Source organism: Sorex araneus, chromosome 6 (assembly GCF_027595985.1).
Source record: "Sorex araneus isolate mSorAra2 chromosome 6, mSorAra2.pri, whole genome shotgun sequence".
In the NCBI taxonomy this organism is placed as follows: Eukaryota; Metazoa; Chordata; class Mammalia; order Eulipotyphla; family Soricidae; genus Sorex; species Sorex araneus.
Genome location: NC_073307.1, coordinates 134,489,261 through 134,515,092, shown reverse-complemented (window position 1 = coordinate 134,515,092; position 25,832 = coordinate 134,489,261). Strand labels below are relative to the sequence as shown.

The following is a 25,832-nucleotide window of genomic DNA, read 5'->3' as shown; positions in this document are numbered from 1 at the left end:
CCCGCCTGCTGCCAAGATGTGATCCCGGGGGCCACACGTGTGTGCGGCCTCTCCGCAGCTGCACGAGCATGACTCCAGACGCCAGCTAAATTTTCCGGCATGGGCAGCTCCTCGCAGAATGTCTCCAGACTGAGAACTAAGCCTCGGCCCCATGCCCACCCAGGAGGGGAAAGGTATTTCTCTCTCTCGCCTCTTCCTTGCCGGGGGTGAAGGGCGTGATGACCGCCATATTATGACGACCACAGATGGGGTTTACAAGCTTGCAATGATCTAATATCTAGAAGAAATATCCCTGGACCTAGTTGCTAAAGTACAGAAATCCAAAACCGCGCGGTCGCTACCATGGCCGCACAACCTCATATCTCCTTGCAACAGGTCTCGCTCTAGTGGGGTACTCCTAACAATAATAGTGAGGTTTGTGTTGAAATATAGAATGTAACCAAAGTAAATAGAAAGTAAAGTGAAATTTATCAGTTACAAGGTGGGGGGGGAACGGCGGGGGTGGGATGGGAGGTGTACTGTGCTTTTTTTTTTTAGGTGGTGGGATATGGGCACTGGTGAAGGGATGGTTGTTTCAGCATTGTATAACTGAGACTTAAGCCTGAAAGCATTGTAATTTTCCACATGGTGATTCAATAAAATAAAATTCTTAAAAATAAAAAAAAATATTCACCATCAAAAGTAAAACAGGAATAAGAAGAGGTAAACAAGACAGATATGTCATTAATTTTATACGGAGACATTTTCCTTTTGATTATTATTAGCATTTGTCAGTTATGAATCCATTGCAGTTTCCTTTTTATATTTAAGAATTATGAGTACAACATAGAGTGCCGTACAAATATTAGTGTTTTCACAATTTTTTTTTTTGGTCATACCCATAGGTGCTCAGGACTGACTCCTGGCTCTTATCCAGGGATCAATGCTGGTGGGGCTTGGGGGACCATATGGGATGACAGTTATTGAACCTGGGATGGCTGCATGCAAGGCAAGCACCCTACCTGCTGTACTATCACTCCAGCCCTGATTTCACAACCTTGATGATGAATTCTAGATTCACTCCATTTAGAGCAACAGTCTGACACCCAATAATGGATTATGACAAATCTAGGCGGCTGATGGGAGGAAGTGACTGTCACAGGTTCTGAGGTTAATTTGCAAAAGACCTCTTGTGAGTCAATGGGAGTAAACAAGTTACTGGAATATTTCAAATTATGATTCAATAAAAATACAACATCTAATACTTATATTCACTCTAAAAATATGTATGAGGTGAATATAATTGTATCTATATTCATATGGTAATGCTTATAAATTATTCTTAAAATTAAGTAACAAGTTGTCTGGATTTAACAATTTTGCTTCTAAAAAATGGGCCTCAGAGTGTTTTTGTTGATTCTAAACCTAGCCTTGACTAATATTCTGGGCTTGGGGCAAGTTTTTCTTCTCTGCCTTAGTATGATTGTTGAAGGTGAATAAAGAGGCCAGGAAATATTACAGCAGTTTTATCTGGGCTTGATTCTCAGCTCCATATTGTCCCCCAAACATTGAGCATTGAGTGGTCCAGACCTGGAGCCCCTGAGCACCATGGCATATGGCCCTAGAGGCCCTTGCTGTTGGCCTGGCAGGGCTGGAGCAGCATCACATCCTCTGCTCTTTGCATTGAGCCACCTGCCCCATTGGCTGTGAATTGCTGTGGGGAGCCTGAACCTCCTGAGAAACTTGGGAGAGCCAGCTCCTCCCCCTGCGTCTCCCAGCTCAAAAAAATGTGGGCAAAGTAGAATTTATCTCTGATCTTTCAAAGAGGATTAAAGAAAGTGTTTATGTAAAAATCAAAGTATGACTAATAGTAATAAACTTTTAATAGATAATATAATAACTTCAAAAAGAACATTTTCATAATTCCAGCTTAAGGCTGTCAGATGATTTGTTTGCAATAAATAAACAGTCTCTGAGAATCTAAAATGAGAGTCCTTGGCATCTGAAAGGATTGAGGTCTTGTTTTTATCTGATTTAAGATTTAGTTTTAGGGACTGGAGAGACAGTAAAGTAGGTAGGGCATTTTGTCTTGCATGTGGCTGACCTGGATTTGATCTCAGCACTCCATATGGTCTCTGAGTCCCACCAGGAGTAAGCCACAGAGCCAGGAGTAAGCCCTGCGCACAGGTAGGTGTGCCTTCTCCACACATACACCAAACTGCCCCAAAACAAATAAGATGATTTGGTTTTAATAGAGAGTCTCAGCTCAATCTCAGCTGGTACTCTCAGGAAATAGGAAACAATGGAGTGCCCAGGTTTTATTCCAAATGTCCTTTCAGGCAGCACAAAAATCTTGGTAAGCAGGAAAGTTATCTTCTTTGATGTTCTTTATCTCCGCTCTTCTTGCTGACCACTTCACAGAAGTTGTTGATGGAAAGGTCTTGCCGGCCCAGATTGAGGTGTAGTGGAAGCCTCGACATGACCTGTCTTGCCCACATGATGATCCAGATCACACACCTGTGGTCTGGGCTCCTGAGACCTCAAGAAACTCAACTTAGCTTCAACATGGTGTATGGTTCTGGCCTTACCTCACCTCAGGGCAACAGAAAGAGTGAGAGCTCTCATAAGTTGTGTTTTTTGCGGGGGAGGGAAGAGTGGAGGTGTGGAATGGACACTGGTCCACATGAGGGAGTTCAGGGATCATTACTGGTGGTTCTTGGAAGACCACATGTGGTGATGACAATTGAACCCAAAATGGCTGTGCCCATGGCAAATACCTTACCTGCACTTATACTATCACTCTGACGCCTCAATTGTTAAGTTTGTTTTTTCTTAAAAAAAACTCACTCACCCCACTTATAATGAAACATGACTGGTAGCACAAGTTAGCAGTAAAACCTACAAAATGTGGTAAATTCTAAGAAATAATTTGAAATATAGGAGATGGGGATTTAATTCACCATGGGAATGGCAGAACACTAGCTTTGCATGTGTGAGGGACTGGGTTCAATCTGGTTCAATCTTTAGCACTGAAATAATACATACATGTAAAACAAAGTGATTATATCAAGTCACCAGTTTATACTGAAATGTTAAATTCTTTGAAGTTCTTATAACTAAAATGAAATCTTATAAAGAGTGGATCCAATATTATGACTTGAGATCATATAATAATTAGAAAGTCTAATACTTTAATATTCAGCACAAAAAATCTAGGACTTTGATTTCACACAAAAAATATTTATGAACAGCTTGCCAGTTTTAGCTATGCCATCCATAAAATAATATTTTTATCTGTTTTGTTTTGGGGCTAAACCTGGAAGTGCTCAGGGCTTACTTCTGATAGCGCTGAGGGGACCAGATGCAATGCTGGAGACTGACCCAGCGTCACCTGCATGCAAAGCAAGCGCCTTATTCTTGGACTATCTTTTTGGCTCAACACTTTAAAAAAAAAACTGTTAACATAAACAAAATGCACTCTTTCTTCCTCCCCTTCCTTTCCCTTTGTTGTTGATTTGCTAGTGGGGATTGCATACTTGGTTGCCATGCACTTACACTTTCATCTCTGTGTTCTTACACACTGGCCTGTGGTATACCAGAGTTCATACAGCTTTTTTGTGACACAGGGAATGCACACAACAGTGCTGACTGGACTGAACTCAGCATGTGGGTGTTGCTGCAGATCAAACTCAAGGCTTCATACCTGCAAGGTAGGCTGCTTTTCCTGAATTCCCAGATCTCAAAAGTGCTCTTCCTTCCTTCCTTTCTTTTTTTTTTTTTTTTTTTGAGGGCACAGCTCGAGGGACACACCTAGTGTTACTGAGGGCTACTCCCAGTTCAGTGCGTGAGGATCATTCAAGAGGTGCACAGTGGACCATGTGGAGCCAGGATTAAACAGTCTCCCACACGCATAACATGTGTACTTGGAGTCATCGCCCCAGCCTCAGAAGGGTTCTCTTCTTCTTTCTTTAAAAAAAATTTTGGGCCAAACCCAGTGGAGCTTAGGGCTTACTCCTAAGCCCTGTACTCAGAGATCACTTATGACAGGGCTTGGGGATCATCTGCGATGTCAGGAATCAAACCTTGAGTCCATTGCATGCAAGGCAAATATCCTACTCACTGTACTATTGCTCCAGCCCACTCAGTTTCAGGGTGTGAGAGACATTCTGGAGTGTGTCAGACACACGCTTATTCCTCCTTTATTCCCTGCAGTTTGTCATAAAAGTGTGAAAGCGATGTTCCCTTTTTGATCTAGGGGGAAAATGCAGTCACATAACACAAATGTCCTCTTCCACCAAGGCCTAATGAGATGGGCTTAATGAGATGGGAGAGACATAGACTTTTTAAACACCCTAAACTCTTTTGTTGGCCCAGGATATGGTGGTGGTGGCGAAGCATTGTGTTTCCTGGTCAGTGCCACTGCTTGTTCATAAGAAGGGAGTGCTGAGTCCTCCACTGAAGGTGGTGGTAGGTTCAAGAAAGTTTCTTCAGGGCTTCTGAAAATGATGGTGGGGCCATGTCTGTCCCTTCTCATGTAGGCAGTCGAAGAACTAAACATAGAAAAACAACATTAAGGTCTAGAAAAGGCAGCATTTTAGGTCTATAAGAGTTAAGATGGCAAAGTTAAGAGACCAAACTACTTTGAAAAAAGTTGAACCTAATATATTAAATAAAATAATTAGTTTTATTCATGAATTCTGAAATAGTCTTGGTATGGTGAAAGACCAAGAGCTTTAAAATCAAGAACCTGAGAGAGCCCAACAGGCTGGGGTGCATGCTCTACATGCAGGAGTCCCAAGATTGATCCCAGCACCCCAGGAGCAATTCCTAATCACAGAGCCAGGTGTAGCCCATGAGCACCACAGAGTAGCCCCCAAATCTAAACTTAATAATAAATAAATATTGTGAATCGAGCTGTTTAGTAAAGGCGAAAGAAAAATCAAAATTCACAGTAAGGGACTGGAGCTATAATACAGTGAGTAGGGTGTTTGCCTTTCATGAGACTAACAAACAGGGTTTGATTCCTGGCACCCCATATGGTCCTCTGAGCTTGCCAGGAGTAATTCCTGAGCACAGAGCCAGGAGTAACCCTTGAGCTTCATCGAGTGTGACCCAAAATGTTTTTTTTTTTTTTTTTTTGCTTTTTGGGTCACGCCTGGCGATGCACAGGGGTTACTCCTGGCTCTGCACTCAGGAATTACCCCTGGCCGTGCTCAGGGGACCATATGGGATGCTGGGATTTGAACCCGGGTCGGCCGCATGCAAGGCAAACGCCCTACCCGCTGTGCTATCTCTCCAGCCCCGACCCAAAATGTTTTTTAAAAATTCACAGTAGTCTATGACTAGTATACTCTAGTATACTCTAGTCAGTATTTACACTATTCAAATCAATAAGTAGACTGTGTAGCAGACCCACGATACTGCAAACTTGTCCAAACTAAATCAGTTTTCTTGAGAGGTAATAAGATCTAAAATTGGAGGGAAGCAGGGCTGGAGTGGACTGGGCAATTGTCTTGCACATGGCCAACTTGGGTTTGATCTCTGGTACCACCAGTGGTTCCCTGAGCACCTCAGGAATGATTCCTGAGCACAGAGCCAGAAGTAAGCCCTGAGAACCCCAGATGTGGTGCCTTGCTAAAAGAAACTGGAGGGAAGGAGAAAGAGAGAAGAAAAACAGAAGATATGTATAGATATAGGAACAGGAATATTAGTCGTTAAATAGTGGAGAGGTGACTAAGAGCATCACAGATCTAGTTATGGGCTTAACATAGTCCTGCTGTCAGAAATCTGGAATGTATTTATTGTAGGCTAATCACTTGCCACTTTTATTGCTTGTAACTGAAGTTCTATTTGTATTCTTCTCTGTTGGCTTTCAAATTTTTGGAGGTGTGAGGCACACCTAGTGGTGCTTAGGGCTTAGTCCTGGCTCTGTGCCCAGGGATCACTCCTGGTGAGACTTGAAGGGTATCAAACCTGGGTCAGAAATATGCAAATCAAGTGCTTTACCCACTCTGACCCAGATTTTCAAACTTTAAGATACAGAAATAATATAAAATTATCATCAAAGTAATTTAAATATTTACACAGTAGTTTCTTTTTTTCCCCTTTTTCTAGTTTTGAGGTCACACCTGACAGTGCTCAGGGACTGCTCCTGACTGTATTTGGGGCTCACTCTGGAAGGTTCTCCAGATATCACAGAGATGCCTTCTGCATACAAATCAAGTGCTCAGGGAATGATATGTCTGACACTATAAGCAATAATTAGGCCACACCTGGTGGTGCTCAGGACTTCTGGTTCTGCACTCTGGGATCACTCCTGGTGGTTTAGGGGACCATATAGGATGCTGAGAATTGGACTCGTCACCTTCAGGGAGGCAAGCACCCTACCCACTGTACTACACATTGCTCTAGCTCTCCAAATTAATTTCTGACACACATCTCAAATAACTGAAAACAGAACATATGCATCAGTGACATCTCAAATAATCTAATTTTTTCCTTCAAAAATTATAGAAATTAAGAAATAAGAAGATCTTATTTCTCATTTCTTGGAATTTTATTTTTGAGAAACAAACTTTTCTGGTGATGATCTTATTTTTCACTCATTTCTTTCTCAATTATTCCCTCACCTTTCTCCCACTTGAAGACTTGAGAGTGTGCCTTTGGGCCCTGCTGCGGATCGAGCATGATGGAAGACCCCAAAAGAGCGCCCTTGGACTCCAAGCAGCCCACTGAACTAATTCCGGCACAGGATCGGAGACCCCATGGCGGGCTGCGAGAGTGGAAACCGGGCATTCCCCAATTCTTTTAACCTCTCTCTCTCAATCCCTTCCTCCCGAGCACAGCGCAGGGTCCATGGCTTTCTGAGCGCAAAATGGAGATGCCGAGCCTCTCTCTAGGTTTCTCCATCTTATGAGCACCATAAAAGGGTAAAAGTTTGTAGTGATGTTATTTCTGGTTGTACTTTCCCTGGACTTTATATAGAAACCCAAAACCGCGCGGCCGCTGCCTCAGCAATATGTAATGGTTCCTTTATAACGGGTTGGACTTTTGTGGGAGATCCTAACAAGAATAGTAAGTCTTTTGCTGAAATATTGAAGGCAATCAAAGGGGTAGCCATCTCTCTAGACTGAACTAAGCTATATCCCCACGCCGGCTGAGAAGAAATATCCTTCTTTCTCGGGAAGAAACGCGGCGTGGCCAGCGAGACCATAGCCGGTTTTTAGACTCTACAGGAAGCCCGGGATAGCCGATGGGCGGGACTCCCAGATCCGCCCTGTGCCGGCCGACATTTAAGCACAGAGCCATGTGGGGACGCTCCTTTGCGGCCCCGCGCGAGATCAACCCCGGAGGCAACTGAACCACTTTGGACAGGAGCGGCGCCCCCAAAATGCCTCCAAACTGTGTGCTGGGAGCTTCTGGCCCAGGCGCTGCCAGCGAGTGATGCAATTACCAAAAGAATTTTCCTTGGACTTCATATAGAAATCCAAAACCGCGCGGCCTAATGTCTCTTGATTGTCAGCAACGTGTAAATGTTCCTTTTTGGCAGGGCTTAACGTGGGGGGAAACTCCAAACAATAGTACTAAGCTTTTTTGTTAAAGGGTAAAAGATTGTAGCGATAGAATTTTAGGCAGAATTTTCCCTGGACTTTATATAGAAACCCAAAACCGCGTGGCCGCGGCAGCCTAATGTCATCTAATCATCAGCAATATGAAATGGTTCCTTTGTAATGGGTTGGACTTTGGGGGGACCATAATAGGGTTAAAGTTTGTAGCGATGTGTAATTTCTGGCTGTACTTTCCCTGGACTTTATACAGAAATTCAAAGCCGCGAGGCTGCTGCCATGGCCGCGCAACCTATTGTCATTTAATCATCACCAATATGAAATGGTTCCCTTTTAACGGGTCGGACTTTGGTGGGAAATCCTAACAAGAATAGTAAGTCTTTTGCTGAAATATTGAAGGCCACCAAAGTGGTAGCCATCTCTATAGACTGAACTAAGCCATATCCCCACGCCGGCTGAGAAGAAATATCCTTCTTTCTCGGGAAGAAACGAGGCGTGGCGTTAACCATAGTATGATGTCCATTAAGCTGACACGGACCTGGTGGCGTGGGAATCGGATACAAGGGAATAAATTATTATGTACTTGGAACAGCGGGACGCTGGTGGAATCTTGAGCCGGGGCCGATACCAGCGTATTACTTTTGGTTCCAGAAACTGCTTGCAGACATTCTACCAGACTATTAACTAAGCCAGAGCCCCACGCCGGCTGATGACGAGAAATAACCATCTCTTTTGGTTTGTTTTCCCTTTGTCAGGCAGCGTGGTGATTACTAAACAGGCGTGATCTCGGTGGCACGGGACGAGGGGGGAAAAAATAGAAAAGTTATGTAACAAACAGCGGGACTTAATATCTCTACATTCTCAGCAATGGAGAGCCATCAAATGCTTCCTTGACAGTGGGACTGTCTTCTCTTTTTTGGGGGGAAACCCTAGCAACAATAGTGAATTATGTGTTGAAACATGGACTGTAACCAAGATAAAGCGTAAACGAAGTGAAACTTATCACTTACAAGGGCGGGGACTGGGGGGGCGGGAGGGGGCAGGAGGTATAATGAGGTGGTTGGTGATGGAATATGGGCACGGGTGAAGGGAGGGGTGTTTGAGTACTGTATAACTGACATAATCCTGAGAACTTTGTAACCCTCCACATGGTGATTCAATAAAATTTAAATTAAAAAAAAAAAAGAAATGCGGCGTGGCGTCAACCATAGTGTGATGTCCATTAAGCAAACAGACCTGGCGGCGTGGGAATGGGATACAAGGGGAAGAATTATGTACATGGAACAGCAGGACGCTGGTGGAATATCGAGCCGGAGCCGATACCAGCACAATACCTTTGGTTCCAGAAAGTGCTTGCAGACACTCTACTAGACTATCAACTAAGCCAGAGCCCCACGCCGGCTGATGACGGGAAATAACCATCCTTTTCGGTTTTTTTCCCTTTGTCAGGCAGCGTGGCGATTACTAAACAGGCGTGAACTTGGTGGCGCGGGGCAAGGAGGGAAAAAGAAAAGTTATGTAACAAACAGCGGGACTTAATATCTCTATATTCTTAGCAATGGAGAACTATCAAATGCTTCCTTGGCAATAGGACTGTCTTTTTCTTTTTTGGGGGAAACCCCAGCAATGGTACAGTGACATATATAGAAGATCAACACCATCATGATACCATTTTGCTCTCCCTGTCTTTGAATTATGCTTCTATTCTCATGCAGGGAAGAAGCTAAGTTTCATGGCTAAAAGGTATCAGGTAGAGAGATATAGCAATGCAGAAGAGTAGAAACCTGGAAGGAAAACAGAGGAGATGGGAGAAGCAAATAGCACATGTGAGGACACTGAACAATGGCTGTGCTATCATAAATGCCAAGTGAAACGTAACATGAGGGCATACAAAACTTTCTGGAGAAAATATGAGTAGGGTGGAAAAGAAAGAAGAGTGAGTTAAGTGACTGGGCAATAGGCCAGTCTATTGTGGGCAAGGATAGGGCTCAATCCCTGGCATCCCATATGATCCCAAGCCTGCCAGGAGTAAGCATTGAGCACTGCCAAGTATGGTAAAAAGAAAAACAAGGGGGCTGGAGAGATAGCACAGCGGATAGGGCGTTTGCCTTGCACGCGGCCGACCTGGGTTCAATTCCCAGCATCCCATATGGTCCCCTGAGCACCACCAGGGGTAATTCCTGAGTGTAGAGCCAGGAGTGACCCCTGTGCATCGCCAGGTATGACCCAAAAAGAAAAAAAAACAAGAAAGAAAAAAGAAAAAAAAGAAGGGTAAGATAAAAGGCAAGAAGAATCTCCAAAATATTTTTTTTGCCTATTTCTTCATCATCTTTGAGTTTCCAGGAGTCCTCCAACTTGTGAAAAAAGCCATTTGGAATAAAACCTTAGTCCACAATCCTAGAAAACATAATGACCTGGTTCATTTCCTATCTGTTTAATAGGAACTTTACTACAAAGCTTGGGATGGAGAAATGGTACAGGGATTAAGGTGCTTGCCTTGCATGCAGTTGACCTCAGCTAGATACCAGGCACCACACACTGCCCCCCAAAAAACTACTACAAGCAACTCCTAAGCAAGAGCCAAGAACAGTTCCCAGGTACTGATCCCCCAACACTCCCCAAAGAAATCTGTCTGCTTAAAAGATAATGGCTGAGGCTGGAGCGATAGCACAGCAGGTAGGGCATTTGCCTTGTATGCGGCCGACCCAGGTTCAATTCTCAGCATCCATATGGTCCCCTGAGCACCGCCAGCAGTGATTCCTAAGTGCAATGTCAGGAATAACCTATGACCATCTCTTGGTGTGACCCAAAAAGCAAGCAAACAAACAAACAAACAAAAGATAATTTTGTTAAGAAATTAAGAAAAATAAAGTAAGTTGCTAGAACCAGGGAATTAAAAGGTCCAGACTTCCAGTAATTAACTAAATTAGTACAAATTACAAATGTAGAGCATTGTGACCAAAGCTAACTCTGTATTGAGCTGGGGAGATACTCAAGTGGTAGTGCACATGGCTAGCATATGCAAGATTCTGAGTTGGATCCCTGGCACCAAATGTCTCCCTGAGCACTACCGGGGCAACTCTAGTGACCCCTGAGTCTGGTGACCGCAGTGCTGACCAGTGGCGTGAGCTCTACTGCCCACTCAGGCTATGCTCCACCAGGAATGTCAGGGCACTACTGGGTGTGGTGTTCCTAAAAATAAAAAGATGAACAAATACCATGCTGCATATATATTTGAGGGTTATAAAGAATAGTTCTTAACAGATCTCATAAACAAGAAAAAATATTTTGTAACTGGGGCTGGAGAGATAGTACAGCAAGTAAGATACTTGCCTTGCACGTAGCCAACTCTGGTTTGACCCTTGGCACCCCATGTGGTCCCCAGTGCACCAGTAGGAGTGAGTGCAGAGCCAGGAGTAACCCCTGATTATTGCCAGCTGTGCCTCCAAAACAAAACTAAACAACAAAATAAACATTTTGCAACTATGTGTGGTGATGGACAAACTAAACTTACAAAACCACTATATTCTATACCTGAAACAATAATAATGTCAAGTATACCTCAACATAGAAAGGAAAATTTAGAGTAGAGAGAATATAGGGTTAAGGCACTTGCCTTGCTCGTAAGTCATGTTAATTCCCAATGGGGCTGTTCTGGAATTCCAGCCTGGGGATATAAACTTATTTTATGTTTATATCTTCAGCCTGCTTTCTTTCTTCACTTGGGTTCTGTGCATCCTGTACATCTGTATCCTTCTGTCCTTTCTCTCATCTCATTCAAGGAACTTGCCTACTCTCACAGCATTAGCTTTGATCTGCCAGTAGATGACTCCTAAATCACATCTGTTCCCTCAGAGTCTTACCCTAACAACTTTTTTAAAATTGTAGCAAGGTATATATGTGCATACATATATGTATGTATGCATATATATAACAAAATATGCCCTTTAAATATTTAATATGTGTAATTGAGTGGTATTAATTTTATTTATACCTGGGGCTGGAGCTATGGCACAGCGGGTAGGGCGTTTGCCTTGTACGTGGCTGACCTGGGTTCGATTCCTCCATCCCTCTCAGAGAGCCTGGAAAACTACCGAGAGTATCTTGCCCGCATGGCAGAGCCTGGCAAACTACCCATGGCATAGTCGATATGTCAAAAACAGTAACAAGTCTCACTTGGAGACATTACTGGTGCCCGCTCGAGCAAATTGATGAGCAACAGAATGACAGTGACAGAATTTTATTCACAGAATTATGCATATCATAACTAGTTCCACAATTCTTTCACCATCAAGAGCTTAGTTACAGAATTTAAAAGTGTGAATTGGGTTATGTAAATGTCAGCACATCATAATTTTTGTTTTTGCTTGTTTGTTTTATTTGGAAGTGCTTAGGAGTTACTCCTAGCTAAAGCTAACTCTGTGCTCAGGGGACGATGTGGTGCCAGGGATTGAATCTGGTCTCCTGCATGCAAAGCATATGTCTCCAGCCCTGTATTTTTTTGTTGTTGTTGTTCTTGATTTTGTTTTGGAATAGCCTTATTTCTATACTTACATACCTGTATTTGCTAGCTGTATAGGATATAGTAACCTTTAAATTTTAACAAGGATACTAAAAGATTTTTATTGTTGTTGTTTACTTTTGGGCCACACTTGGCAATGCTAGAGGTTACTCCTGGCTCTGCATTTAGGAATTACTTCTGGCAGTGCTTGGGAGACCATATAAGGTGCCAGGGATTAAATCCGGGTTGGCTGTGTGCAAAGGAAGTGCCTTACTCACTGTACTATCTCTTTGACCCTTAAAAACATAATAAAAAATTATTTTTCAATTTTGGTAATCACATGACCCAATCAGTTAACTCTCTGACTCAGAACAAACTGCAGGAGCTCTTACCTTTGGAAATAATTGCTTTCTGCCTCCTGTCTTAGAAGGAAATGCTGAAAAAAATCAAGCTGACATTTGTGGAACTAATTCTTTTGAAGGCCGTTAGAAATAACATCACCAAGATGTTTATGTGGTTGTTAAGTAAAGAATGGACAAGTGTCACAGATTGGAGGAAACTGGGGAGACACAACAGCTCAATGCCATGTGGTATCTCAATCTTGGAGCAGGAAGAGAAAACCAATAGAAAAACTGCTAACATTAAAGTCAGTGGTGGCACAATGGTCTGAAGAATGGCACTTGAAAAGAACTGATCTAAATAAAGTCTGGAGTTCAATTAATAGCAATGTACCTGTGTTGGTGTTTCAGTTTTGACAAATGCACTCTGGTAATTGTGAAAATGGAGGGAAAGATATATGGGGACTCTGTGCTATTGTTGCAACTTTTATATCTATCTAAAATTTTCCAAAATAAAAAACTTAGTTACAAAACTTAGCTGTTTGCTCAATCTATTTAAAAATCACAACACATAATACATAATAGTGAATGAAGTATTTTAAATTTTGATACTTACCCTAGATGTTGTTGTCTGTTACATTTAGTAATACAAAGATAGTACCCAAGTAATCCAAAAATGACCAAGAATACTCCAGCAGCAATCAGTCCAGTAAGAATGCCCATAACATCAATTTTCTCTCTGTTTTCATCTTAGAAAGAATTTAAAAGACATAAATATAACATGTGAAAAGCACTACCTTTTGATTTCAATAGGGTTTAAGCATACCATTAGGTGTCTCATAATTAACACTGATTCTTTAAAAAGCCTTTGTGCTAGGGGCTGGGGTGTGGCTCAGTTACACAGCATGATTCTCATGTGTGAAACCCAGGGTTCCAACCCTATCAGCACAACAAATACGCCCTCTCCCCTCCAAAGAAGACTATACTGAAAATAAGACTTGAATGATTTTTTTTTGTGTGTGTGTGTGGGGGGCACACCCAGGAGTGCTCAGGATGTATTCCTAATTCTATGCTCAGGGATCATTCCTGGCAGGACTTAGGAACCATATGGGGTGCTGACGATTGAACCAAGGTCTGATGTGTGCAAGGCAAGTGCGTTACTTGCTATACTGTCTCTATAGCCCTGATCTCAATGAATTTTAAATGCTCTCCCTGAAATCTCTTGTTATGGTTTTATTTCTTCCCTCCCCTTCTCTTCTTTTTCCTTCTCTTCCTCCCACACCCAACAGTGATCAGGGCTTACTCCTGCCTCTGCACTCAGGGATCACTCTTGCAGAGCTTGGGTGACAATATACGGTCTGAAGATTGAATCTAGGCTGGTTGTGTGCAAGGTAAGTGCTCTACCTGCTGCACTATTGCTCTGGCACCAATTATGGCTATATTTCTTTTTTAAAAGGATATATTAAATGGATATTGAACAGTAAGTGGAATAGATACAGTCTTTGCTCAGCTACATACACTTTGGCATTAATTCAGGTTAATGTATTAAACAACTATAGTGTAGTTATTTATGATATTGTCTCTCTAGGTTGGATCCTACTTAAGGAAAATGGAAATGTGACTAGGAAAAAATTGCCTAAAAAGCATATGAAGTGGTTAATACATTAAACAAATAAGGCATCCCCTACCTAGAAGTTAGGTATACTATCAAGCAGTCTTATCTATTTTATTAAATAACAGTGATACAGTGATATAGTGATTTTTATAGTTGTTTACAATAATTTTTCAGGTAAACAATGTTCCCACCCCTAATCCCAATATCTAGATATCTTAATTTCTCTAGAATCATATTAATTCTATCTATAATAGTAAAAAAAATTGTAAAGTTGACTACTTGAAACTAATTAGGTCCTATTTTTATTCTGTACAAGTCTTGACTTGTTGGCTGTTTAAAATACCTTTTAGCCAATTATCTCATTTCCCTAGTATCTCACCAAACTTGATTCTCAGTGTGTAGATGAATATGGCTTTCTCTGTTTCAGGAGCCTACTGTGTAATTGAGAAAAATTATTTGGATTTACAAGGCATGCATGTTGAGCAACAACCCAACTTGAACAATGAAACTAATATATCTACCTATTAGAGAGATGGGAAAAATATTCGATTACATTCATTTTTGCGTTACCTGTTTTTGTGGTGGGTCCTTTTGTTGAATAGTCTTGCCAAAATTTCATCTAAGAAGAAGTTAAAAACATCAAGTTTACTTAATGTTTATTTAATGTCTTTATTATCATCTCACTTGGTCACACTGACCAAGACTTGGGGCAGTATATTCTTGGCATATGTTACAGGTATGAGACCAGTTCATTCAAGCTGGAGGGCATGACTCACTTTAATTAAATTTACCACTCACCAGTGTTTCACCCAACTCCAGAATTGTTCAGGAAGTTACCACCAGCGCCAGCATTCTACCACTGTACCCCACTACTCTCCTGTCTCCTGCCAAGAGCCACAACTCAAACATCAAGAAAAATTTTAGCATAATAATATTGGTGAGGGGCCAGAGATAGTACAGCAGGTAAGGCACTTGCCTTGCACACAACCAATCTGGGTTGGATCTCCAGCATCCCATATGGACCTTTGAGCACCAGCAGGAGTGATCCCTGAGTGCTGAGCTAGGAGTAACCCATGAACATCGCCAGTGTGGCCCCAAAACCAAAGAGAAAAGTAATAATAAAATAAAAAAGTAAAAAGTTGGTGAGGAGCCAGAGCGATAGTACCGTGGGCAGGGTGCTTGCTTTGCACTCAGCTGGCCCGGGTTAAATTCCTGGTACCCCTGGACCCTGAGTCCCACCAAGAATGATCCTTCAGAGCAGAGCCAGGAGCAAGCCCTGAGTACCACCAGGTATGCCTGAGAAACAGTTCAGAAGGCAGGGCCCTGGGTGCAGGTCAAAAACCAAGGAAAAAAAAGTAGAAAAAAATTGGTGAACTTATACCAAAGGTTAATATTAAGGCAGTGGACTCCTTAGTTATGAAAAGAAGTCAATGGGGCTGGAGCGATAGCACAGCGGGTAGGGCATTTGCCTTGCACGTGGCCGACCCAGGTTCTAATCCCAGCATCTCATATGGTCCCCTGAGCACCGCCAGGGATAATTCCTGAGTGAAGAGCCAGGAATAACCCCTGTGCATCGTCGGGTGTGACCCAAAAAAAAAAAAAAAGAGTGAAGTGAAAAGAAGTCAAAATGTTTCTAAGCTTTGTGCTCCTTTATTAACACAATTTTTTTTGAGAAGTATTGCTGATTTGGAAAGACATCCTGAAACTGTTCAAATTCATTGCTACATAAAAGAATGAAAGTAGATTTTAAGGTACCATGATGAAATTAGAAAATAAGTTTGTGAAAAATAGAGCAAAATTTCAACAGGACCAACTATAAAACACACACTTTGTTTTTCTTTCCAGTAAAGTGCAACAGATGCCTGCAGGGAAATGGGAGGAGGGGGAACAATAATTGAAGAATGAAGAACTGGGTTCCATTACGCTGGTTAGGCAAGATACCTGGGAAGATACTTAATGACTAAAGAGTGAAATGGAACTCCTGAGAAAGGGGGAAAAGAGCTGCATTATTTAACTTACAAAAGTCAAGATATGAGTCACATTCTTCAAGACAATGTCAGATTATCACAAGACAGTGCTATCTGTCTCTTTTGTACCTTGTCTAGGTCAATAAACAGGGTTTAATTGTACTTTAAGGAAGACCTTACAAAGGTTTCTCCCTTAAATTACATATATACCAAAATATAAAACTTCTGAATTCGAGAGTTTTATATTTTGTATCCTCAGGGACCCCCTTGATGGTTCACTGTCTCATCGTGGCAGGAGGGTGGCAACGGTGCCAACCGGCGAAGAGTGAACCAACAGGTACTGCCCAGAGACGCAGGCAGGTGCGTGTTTGTCAGTGTGCAGATCGTTACAACGTGCCAGTCGACCAAAAGCTTGCATTCAGTAGACCGGGAGCACATGTAAGGACAATTAGAGGCCACCCCAAAAGCCTCTGTCCCTCTTGGAGAACCCGAAAGTATCCCGTCCAAACAGCAGAGCCTGGAAAGCTACCCGTGGCGTACTTGATATGCCATAAACAGTAACAATGATGGTCCTCATTCTTCTGATCCTGAAAGAGCCCCTGATATGCCATTGAGCTACACTAGCACGCAACAGGGATGAATGGAGATGTTACTGGTGCCTGCTTGAGCAAATCGATGAACAACAGGATGACAGTGATACAGTGATACAGTGATCCTCAGGGACTAGCAAAGCACTTGGCTTATAGTAGAGTTAATACATACTCGAAATATAAATATAGAAATCAAAAAAGGTAAGGTCACTGAGAAAAGACACTGCTTTGAACCTTGGATGATTGAAGCCTGGGTCAGAGAACTAATTCAAATAATATCCTGATGTTTAGTTCACTGTTTTATGATTTCTTTTCATAATTTTAAAATTTATTTATTTTTGCTTTTTTGGGTCACACCCAGCAATGCACAGGGATCACTCCTGGCTCTGCACTCTGGAATCACTCCTGGCGATGCTCAGGGGACCATATGGGTTGCTGGGAATCAAACCCGGGTCAGTCGCATGCAAGGCAAATGCCCTACCTACTGTGCTATCACTCCAGTCCTCATAATTTTTTTATGTAACACTAAACACACATAAAAACCACAGCATAATTGATAGTTCATTAGTTATGACAATTAGTACAAAATCAAGCTGAAATAGGCTGTTAGCATCTCAATAAAATGGAAAGATATGACAGGTACATAATCCTGACTTTTGGGCTGGAGCAATAGCACAGCAGTAGGTCGTTTGCCTTTCATGCGGCCGACCTGGGTTCGGCAAGCTACCAAGAGTATCTTGCATGCACGGTACAGCCTGGCAAGCAACCCGTGGCGTATTCAATATGCCAAAAACAGTAACAGCAAGTCTCACAATGGACATGTTACTGGTGCCCAAGCAAATCAATGAGCAACGGGATGACAGTGACAGTGACCCACGCCCAGCTGTGCTCAGGATGGTGCTCAGGCTTACTCCTGTGTTTGTGCTTAGGGATCATTCCTGGTAGACTTGCGAGACCATCTGGGGTTCTAGGGATTGAACCCAGGTCAGCCACACGTAAGGGATGCACCTTTACCTACTATGCTATCTCACTGGCTCCTCACTATCTTTTAAAAAAATTTGGGCCACATCTCAGGAGATATTCCTGGCTTTGTGCTCAGGAGTAACTCTGGTGTTGCTTGCAAGACCATATGCATTGCCAGGGATGGAACTAGGGCCACCAGAAGACAAACATCTTATCTCTATGCTATCTCTCATGCTCCCAGTTCTGATTTATTTTAACCACAAAATCACTAATAACAAGAGTGCCATTTTCTTAAAATGTAATAAATTTCAATTAACGTCATCAACCAGAAGCCAGAAGAAAGTACAGGGGTTAAGATGTTTGCCTTGCATATGGGACAGCAGATGGCTTTCCAGGGACCGACCCCAAAGCATTGCCAGGTATGGCCCAGTGTTCTCCCCCAACCCTGACCCCAAATCATCAATCAAATTACCGTTTTATCTTCATCCAGAAAAATTTCTCTGGCTTCCTCATAATTACAAAGTTCTTCCATACACTCTCTTTCTAGGTCACCGGGAGTGAAGAGCTCCAAATCAAATCTGTTATATAGAAGGCGTCTATGTATGAAAAGGCTTGCTTCTTCTTTTGATGTAAAGACTAATAAAGAAAGAAAAATTTCAAACAGTTATAAAAAAATAAGGCAGAAAGGGCTGGATCGATAGCACAGCGGGTAGGGTGCTTGCCTTGCATGTGGCCAAGCCAGGTTCGATTCCCAGCATCCCATATGGTCCCCTGAGCACCGCCAGGGGGTAATTCTTGAGTGCAGAGCCAGGAATAACCCCTGTGCATTGCCGGGTGTGACCCAAAAAGCCAAAAAAAAAAAAAGGCAGAAAATTGCTGTTTTAACTGTATGAAAAATAGACAGATCTTTAGACGTAGTTAAATTACACCAGACTTTCTTTTTTCTGTTTTTGGCTTTTTGGGTCACACCTGGTGAAACTCAGGGATTACTTCTGGCTCTGCACTCAGGAATTACTACTACTGGTGATGCTCAGGGGACTATATGGGATGCCAGGAATTGAACCTGAATTGACCACATGCAAGGCAAAAACGCCCTACCTGCTGTATTATCGCTCCGGCCCTGCACCAGACTTTTTTGCATGGTTTTTAAATCTTGCAGAGAGAACATTAGCAAAATAACTTTCTCTGAATATAAACTATAAATATTAGTATAATTGATTACATTAAAAATCATTAACAGAGCCAACTGTCTGAATATCAAATTTCCCCCTAGACAATTATTTTCCCATTAATGAAAGTCCATGTTATTCTATTTCTTTATTTCTTTTTTCTTTTTATCTTGGGAGCCACACCCAGTCATACTCAGGGGTGACTTTTGACTCTGCACTCAGGAATTACTCTTGGCAGTGCTCAGGGGACCATATGGGATGCCTGTGAACGAACTTGGTTCAACTGCAAATGCGCTACTGGCAGTACTATCGCTCCATTAACCCAGAATATTCTATTTCTAAAGAGTTCCTGATTACCTTCACTGGGAAAATTAGACTGATGTAATGCACAGGGTATTGGGCCAAGAATTAGAGGAAAGAGATTATTAGTTTTGATTTGGTGTTATTAATTATGTATCATGTACCGCCGGTAAAATTTCACGAGGACATGAACTAAATAATCACTTAGGTTTTTAAGTTTTAAAAGAATAGTTTAAATATGTAAAATATTTAAATAAATAATACAGGAATCACATCCAGGACCTTGCCCAAGGAAGACACAAACTCTCTAATCTAGCTACATCCTGCGTCCCAAGACTCACAAAGTTGAGACCCATTTGGGTGTCACATAAATAAAACTAATGATCTTGCTCCAGCTCATATTACCAAGACTGGAACTCAGAAACTCTCTGAGACTAACTACACCAAGGGGAAAGGACCGGGGTATCACTCAGTGGTCGGATAAACTTGCCTTGCATGTGTAAGGTCCTGGATTCTCTCTCTGACACTGAAGAAAGAAACAAACGAAAAAGAAAGCAAAACAGCCCCCACCCCACAAATGCTTAAAAGAACTGAAAAGTGTTTGTTTTTCTCACTGTAACCTACTATAAAAAGGAAGACTATATTCAAATAGACAATCAAGGCAGCTCAAGACTGAGAGAGCATGGCTTGAAAAACCAGCAGGATTTTTGAGCCATCTCAGATTGATATTTACTCCTAAACACTCGAGAACAGTCAAGCCTTGTCCAGGATATTTTTCTATTAAACTAAATGTTTCCCAACTTATTTGATCTACCAGACTTAAAAAATATATCTCATTCAGTGTCCCTAGAAAAATCTACCTTTATTAAGTGAACAACAGCACCACCCTATTGTACCTGCGACCATTACTCCTCCCCAGATAGTGATGGGGGTGCACTTCCTGAGCATATTGACCACTTTGGGAAACACTGCGGTAAATAATCGCCCTTCCAAATAACTCTGAATCTTATTCAGCTGCTCTGTTCAGTACAGTATCCTCTAGATTCAGCAGCTTCTGAGAAGGTGAAATATGACTCATCTGAGTTAAAAAATCCTCTAAGTGTAAAACAGGCACAAGATTTCAAAGACTTTATTTTATTTTGGTTTGGGGGCCAGCCACATCCTGCAGTGCTCAGGACTTATTCCTGGATCTGCATTCACAGACCACTCCTGGGAGGCCCTGGGGGATGTGGTGCTGGGAATTGAATCTGCGTTGGCCACATGTAAGGCAAGCACCATACCTGTTGTACTATCACTCTGGCCCAAAGATTATGTTTTAAAAATAATGTGAAATATTTCACTAATAATCTTTATTTTAATTATATTTTAAACTATTTTAGACATGTTGGATTAAGTACAGTAATAATTTTATTACTAAAATTATAATAAATATAAATTTTCAACCCTTCTAAGATGGCTATTATGTAATTTTTTATTTGTTAAATGGTAGTCATTAGGCTTCTGTTGACTAATGCAATACTAGAGTAATTGTTCCTATGTTCTAATTAAGGCAGATGAGTTATCTGAATCCAAGGAAAAGCTAGAGTAGTTGTTTGAAGACATACTCTAAAAGGCAGTCCAATGTGATGAAATATTTCTGTACTTTCATCTCCTTTTTATTCTTGTAGTTTTATGCTACCACCAAATGGGGATAGAACTAAAAATGTCCAAATTTCTACCAACACACATCAACATTCTTGCAATGGCTATGATTAAAAAAAAATTTTTTTTTAGCTTTTTGGGTCACACCTGGCAATGCTCAGGGGTTACTCCTGGCTCTGCTCTCAGGAATCACTCCTGGCAGTGCTTGGGGGACCATATGGGATGCTGGGAATTGAACCCAGGTCGGCCACGTGCAAGCAAATGCCCTACCAGTTGTGTTATCGCTCGAGCCCTAATTTTTGTTTTTTTTTTAAGTAGAGTTCTAAGTAGTCTCCTTGTTCTCCTATAGCCCGTTGTTGTTGCTGTTGCTGTTATTATTAACATTCTGGAGCAGCTATGGCTGTCAAGGCCTAACCTCATTTGCCTTTATTCTTGCTATTTCCTTCAATAAACTTTGAGCTTTTTTTCTCACCTCCTGTGGTATCTGGTTTAGTGTTACCTTGAACCAGCATCTCCACCCATTGTTCCCTGTCACTCCCTGACCCTTTGAGACTTTGTTTTTTCAGTACTACCTATCATCACCTGGTATGCAATAGTTTTTTAAAAAAATATTTTCTTTGCTCCCTTCACTGAGAAAAGAAGCTTCATAAGCAGGGTGTTGGTACCTGTCACATAAGAGGTGCTCAAAAAGTTTCCTATAGTGGGAAAAGTCTTAAACCTCAAATCTATCTGTTGAAGCAATTTGATAAGTATAGTTGGTGATAGTTAGCTTGGCTTAGGGTATTTTGTTTTTGTTTTTGATTGGTGGCCACACCCAGCTGTGTTCAGGGCTTACTCCTGGCTCTGCACTCAGGGATCACTCCTGGCAATGCTTGGGGGAACCACATGGGGTGCCAGGGATAGAACCTAGGTTGGCTGCATGCAAGGCAAGCACCCTACCTGCTGTAGTATTGTTCTGGCCCAGCAAGGGGTTTGAAATACTAAGCTAGTAATGAGACTGACTTAGCTATACCTGCTATATGAAATCTATTTTTAGAATGGAGAACAAGGCTGGAGAGAATAAAGGACATAAAGCCTCGAATGTTGACTCTGATTTGACTCTGGTTTGATATCAGGCACCAAACATGGTTTTCCAAGCACCTCCAGGGGTCACTCCAAAGCATAGAGCCAAGAACAGCCTCTGAACACCTCTGAGTGTGACCCAATCCTACCACCCATAAAAGAAAGGGGAATTAAAATCCTGCTTCTGGGGCTAGAGCGATAGCACAGCGGGTAGGGAGTTTGCCTTGCATGCAGTCGACCCAGGTTCGATTCCCAGCATCCCATATGGTCCCCCGAGCACCGCCAGGAGTAATTCCTGAGTGCATGAGCCAAGAATAACCCCTGTGCATCTCTGGGTGTGACCCAAAAAAAAGCAAAAAAAAATTCTGCTTCTGTACTGTTACATTCCACATACACGTCAAGTTTTACATTTTATTGGCTTAAAAAAAACACTCTAAATTTCTTATCTAGCACAGTCTTTTGTTCAACAATGCTATCTAATAAAAATATTCCCTACCTTCGGACTGGAGCAATACCACAGCAGGGCATTTGCCTTGCACGTGGCTCAATTGAGCCGACCCAGGCTCAATTCCCAGCATCCCATATGGTCCCCCAAGCACTGCCAGGAGTAATTCCTGAGTGCAGAGCCAGGAGTAATCCCTGAGCATCGCCGGGTGTGACCCAAAAAACAAAAGCCAACAAAAACCAAAAAAAAGAAAACCCTAAAATATTCCCTACCTTCCCATTCTCCTACTTTCAATTTAAATAATAACTACTGAGAAAAACTTTTATTGCCATTGAAATGAGATTTATGCCAATGAAAATCTTTATCCCTCATGAAATATGTTGTCCTTTTGAGCTTCCTAAGTGTGAAGGTTTATATTTTGATTGTATTTTATTTTTAAATTGTTTGTTCTGATTTTTTGAGGGGGTGGCAACAATAAGCAGTGTTCAAGGTCTACTCCTGACTCTGCACTCAGAGGTGGTAGAGGGACCATAGAGATGCCAAACATCAAATGCTCTAGCCACTCTACACTCTCTCTGGCTCAATTTGTTTGTGGTTGACCTTAGACCTTCAGAGTCTTATAAAACATTCCCTTGTCTCTCTATGATTTTATGAGCCCTACTATCAATACCCCAACCCCACTCTTCTTTTTTTTGTTTGCTGTTTTGGGACTATACAGGGCTTACTTCTGACTCTGTACTCAGTGATCACTCTTGAAAGGGCTCGGGATGCCATATAGTGTACCAGGTATTGAACTCAGGTCTGCAGTGTGTGACACAAGTGCCTTATTGCTGTACTATCTCTCCAGTGACTTTTTTCTAATTTTTGTTGATAGTTCCAGAAATTGAACCCAAGCCCTCACAATGCAAGAGTGGGCTCTGCCACTAAGCACCATTGTTTATCCCTACATTCTTTGCTTTTGTAATGGCTCCCCAGATTCTCTTTATATTACTAGTCTCTTTTGGTAGCTATCCTCGAAGGCTGTTGTCATCTGAAGAGCACATTTTGTTGCTTCAAATCATTAATCCAGATAGTCTATTTCCTCCTTTCTTTTCCCATAATTTTATATTTTATCTCCATAGTTTTATAAATTCCTTTGAAGTCATTTTCAACTCTGCCCTAAGTCTTTATCAGGATTCAGAGGAAGGTCTCTTATTTTCCTCCTGACTTCCATTTGCAGTTAGAGAGCATTGACTGCTTCCACATGTAATTCTCCAGAAACAGTCTTTTTTCTTTTTTTTGACTTTTTGGGTCATACCCGGCAATGCACAGGAGTTACTCCTGGCTCATGCACTCAGGAATTACTCCTGGAGGTGCTCAGGGGACCATATGGGATGCTGGAAATCAAACTGGGTTGACCGAGTGCAAGGCAAACACCCTACCGGCTGTACTATCACTCCAGCTCCTCCAGAAACAGATTTACCACTACTTTTTATTTTTAGACCACACCCAGTCATGTTTATGGCTATTCCCAGTTTCTTCTTGGGGTAACCATGTGGTGTTGAGGATCAAAACTGATATTCCTACATGCAAACATGTGCTTCAGCCCTTCGAGCCATCTTCCCACACCTTATCCCTACTCTTTCTCTGCTTTTGGCACTGGGTTCCAGCCTCTGCCATATTTTTTTTGAAGTAAACATATTTTATTTAGAGGTTTTTGAGGAAAGGAGGAAGGGATAAGTGGGAGAGAGAAGAGTAAGAGTAGCGTGCTCAAGAGAGAATGTGGGCTTCTCCAAGGGTGGAGAGAGCTCTACACACATTCTAGCACTAGACATGAAAGCATGAAAGTACACATCTCAAGAGGGAGATGTGGGGGGCTGGAGTGATAGTATAGTGGGTAGGGCGTTTGCCTTGCACACGGCTGACCCGGGTTCGATTCCCAGCATCCCATACAGTCCCCCGAGCACCGCCAGGAGTAATTCCTGATTGCGTGAGTCAGGAGTAACCCCTGTGCATTGCTGGGTGTGACCCAAAAAACAAACAAAAAAAATGAGGGGAGATGCGGGCGACACATATGCTCAGGCACCGAATGTGCTCGGCCACGTGGGCGCAAGCAGCACATGGGCTCAGGCAGCATATGCGCCTCTGCCATATATTTTATGGAGCCTCTGCCAGATTAAAATTTTAAAAAAAGTCGTATAGCCTTTAACTTCCGCATCTTCAATACATAGCATGAAGCAGCAAAAAAGTTTAACACATAGCATATGTTAAGCAAAATGGTTACTAACTGAACAAATCAGCTTTTAAAATATATAGGATCCCTTATTTACATCTCTCACAGACATGACCAGACTTTCCCATTCAAGCATGACCTCTAAATTCCTTTCATAGTTTCTGATGTCTTTCCTGTCTTATACTCTACACTCACAAATATTTTGGGGATCAGTCTGTAGTCCCATTAAGGACCATCAATCTTATATGTGAGTAAACCTGGAAGATACTAATAATATTCCTCCAAAATCTCTCTAGACTATCCAGTTGCTTTGCCATCCCAGGTTGGTATTATCTAATGCACACATGCATGTACACACAAAGACATACACTTAAGATGTTGAACACAATTAGCTATATTAATGATTAATAAGTAATTCAGGAGTAAGAGTGTAACGAATTCTTCCCAAATGAAAGCTGAGAATAGGAGCAGCTAAGAAGGAATGAGGGACGGGGGTTGTGGGGGAGTAGATCTAATGCGTTGGTTCTGGTGAGAAAACACAATGGTCACACAGAAAAAGAAGGCTGAGTGCCAAAGGTTTCTTTTCCTTGTTTCCCCCCTTTTCTTATTTTTCTAGATTAGGTTTTAAAAATATGGGCAAGAATGCGTCTGAGTGTATAGGACAGGAACTCAAGAGGCATGTAGGTTAGCAAGCCCTAAATCTAATTTTTTGGGAAACATCTGACTTTTTTAAAGTCCTAATTATCAGACACTTAAAAATCAATAAGAATTGGTCCTGTGCACTCTGCCACTTGGTTTAGTCCCCTGCATCCCTTATGATCCCCATGGATTGCTAGGAGTAATTTCTGAGTACAGAGCCAGGAGTAACCCATGAGCTAGGTGTGACCCCCCTGAACAAAACTAACCAGTCAGTAAGGACCCATGATCGCTCCTCACTTCCTTCCACTGTTTTACAAAGAAATTCAAGCTGAAAAGGGGTAAGAAACTTGCCCAGTATCTCACAACAAGTCCGGGCTAGATTCTGGACTCCCTGAATGCCATCTTTCCAGGAAGCACAAGTAATTATGTTCGTTATAATTACCAAGTAAGCCTCATCTAGAAAAAACAGCACCCGGTGGTTTTTTCTCGAATTGCAATAGGTTTTCCATTCAGCTTGTTAAACCATATGTTAATTAAACATATACTTACCAAAGAAGACCTATAGAAATAATTTGTACAGATTGAACCTGAACACAACAACCGCAAAACGACCAAATAGGCCAGTGACCAAATGAAAAAAAACATTTTTTTTTTTAGTATTTCTGTGATTGCTAAAGGCAAGCCCCTCACTTGCTAGCCCCTTCTCATTTGAGACCTGCCAACGTAGCTCGGATTTGCGCGCTTACTTTCTCCGGCATGCCTGGACTCCTGCGGTCTTCTTGTGCAATGAGGAAACGCGACGGTAACTCTGGGCAGTTGACCGAGCAGAACCAAGAGTGTCAACAT

At 42.0% G+C, this 25,832-nt stretch overlaps 1 protein-coding gene and 1 long non-coding RNA gene across 2 annotated transcripts in view; one reads left to right on the top strand and one right to left on the bottom strand.

Moving 5' to 3' along the window:
• Positions 1-8,556, top strand: part of LOC129405620 (uncharacterized) — a 27,952-nt gene extending 19,396 nt beyond the window's left edge. The window contains exons 3-4 of the long non-coding RNA XR_008630693.1: positions 3,606-3,689; positions 6,626-8,556. This is a non-coding gene — a long non-coding RNA (uncharacterized LOC129405620). The remainder of the gene's footprint in view (positions 1-3,605; positions 3,690-6,625) is intronic.
• On the bottom strand, positions 3,707-25,832 carry PRRG4 (proline rich and Gla domain 4). The gene is made up of 5 exons (XM_004607882.2): positions 25,733-25,832; positions 17,991-18,154; positions 14,569-14,617; positions 13,000-13,132; positions 3,707-4,529 (listed from the first exon to the last, which is right to left on the bottom strand). The coding sequence occupies exons 1-5, from the start codon at positions 25,830-25,832 to the stop codon at positions 4,295-4,297; spliced, it is 681 nt and encodes a 226-aa protein (XP_004607939.1). The 3' UTR covers positions 3,707-4,294.

Coding starts and splice junctions, on each gene's coding strand:
- PRRG4 (XM_004607882.2), bottom strand. CDS start 25,832: ATGTTGACACTCTTGGTTCTGCTCGGTCAACTGCCCAGAGTTACCGTC. Junction 18,155..25,732: donor GTCCAGGCATGCCGGAGAAA/GTAAGCGCGCAA, acceptor TTTCTTTATTAG/TCTTTACATCAAAAGAAGAA. Junction 14,618..17,990: donor TTCTGGATGAAGATAAAACG/GTAATTTGATTG, acceptor ACTTCTTCTTAG/ATGAAATTTTGGCAAGACTA.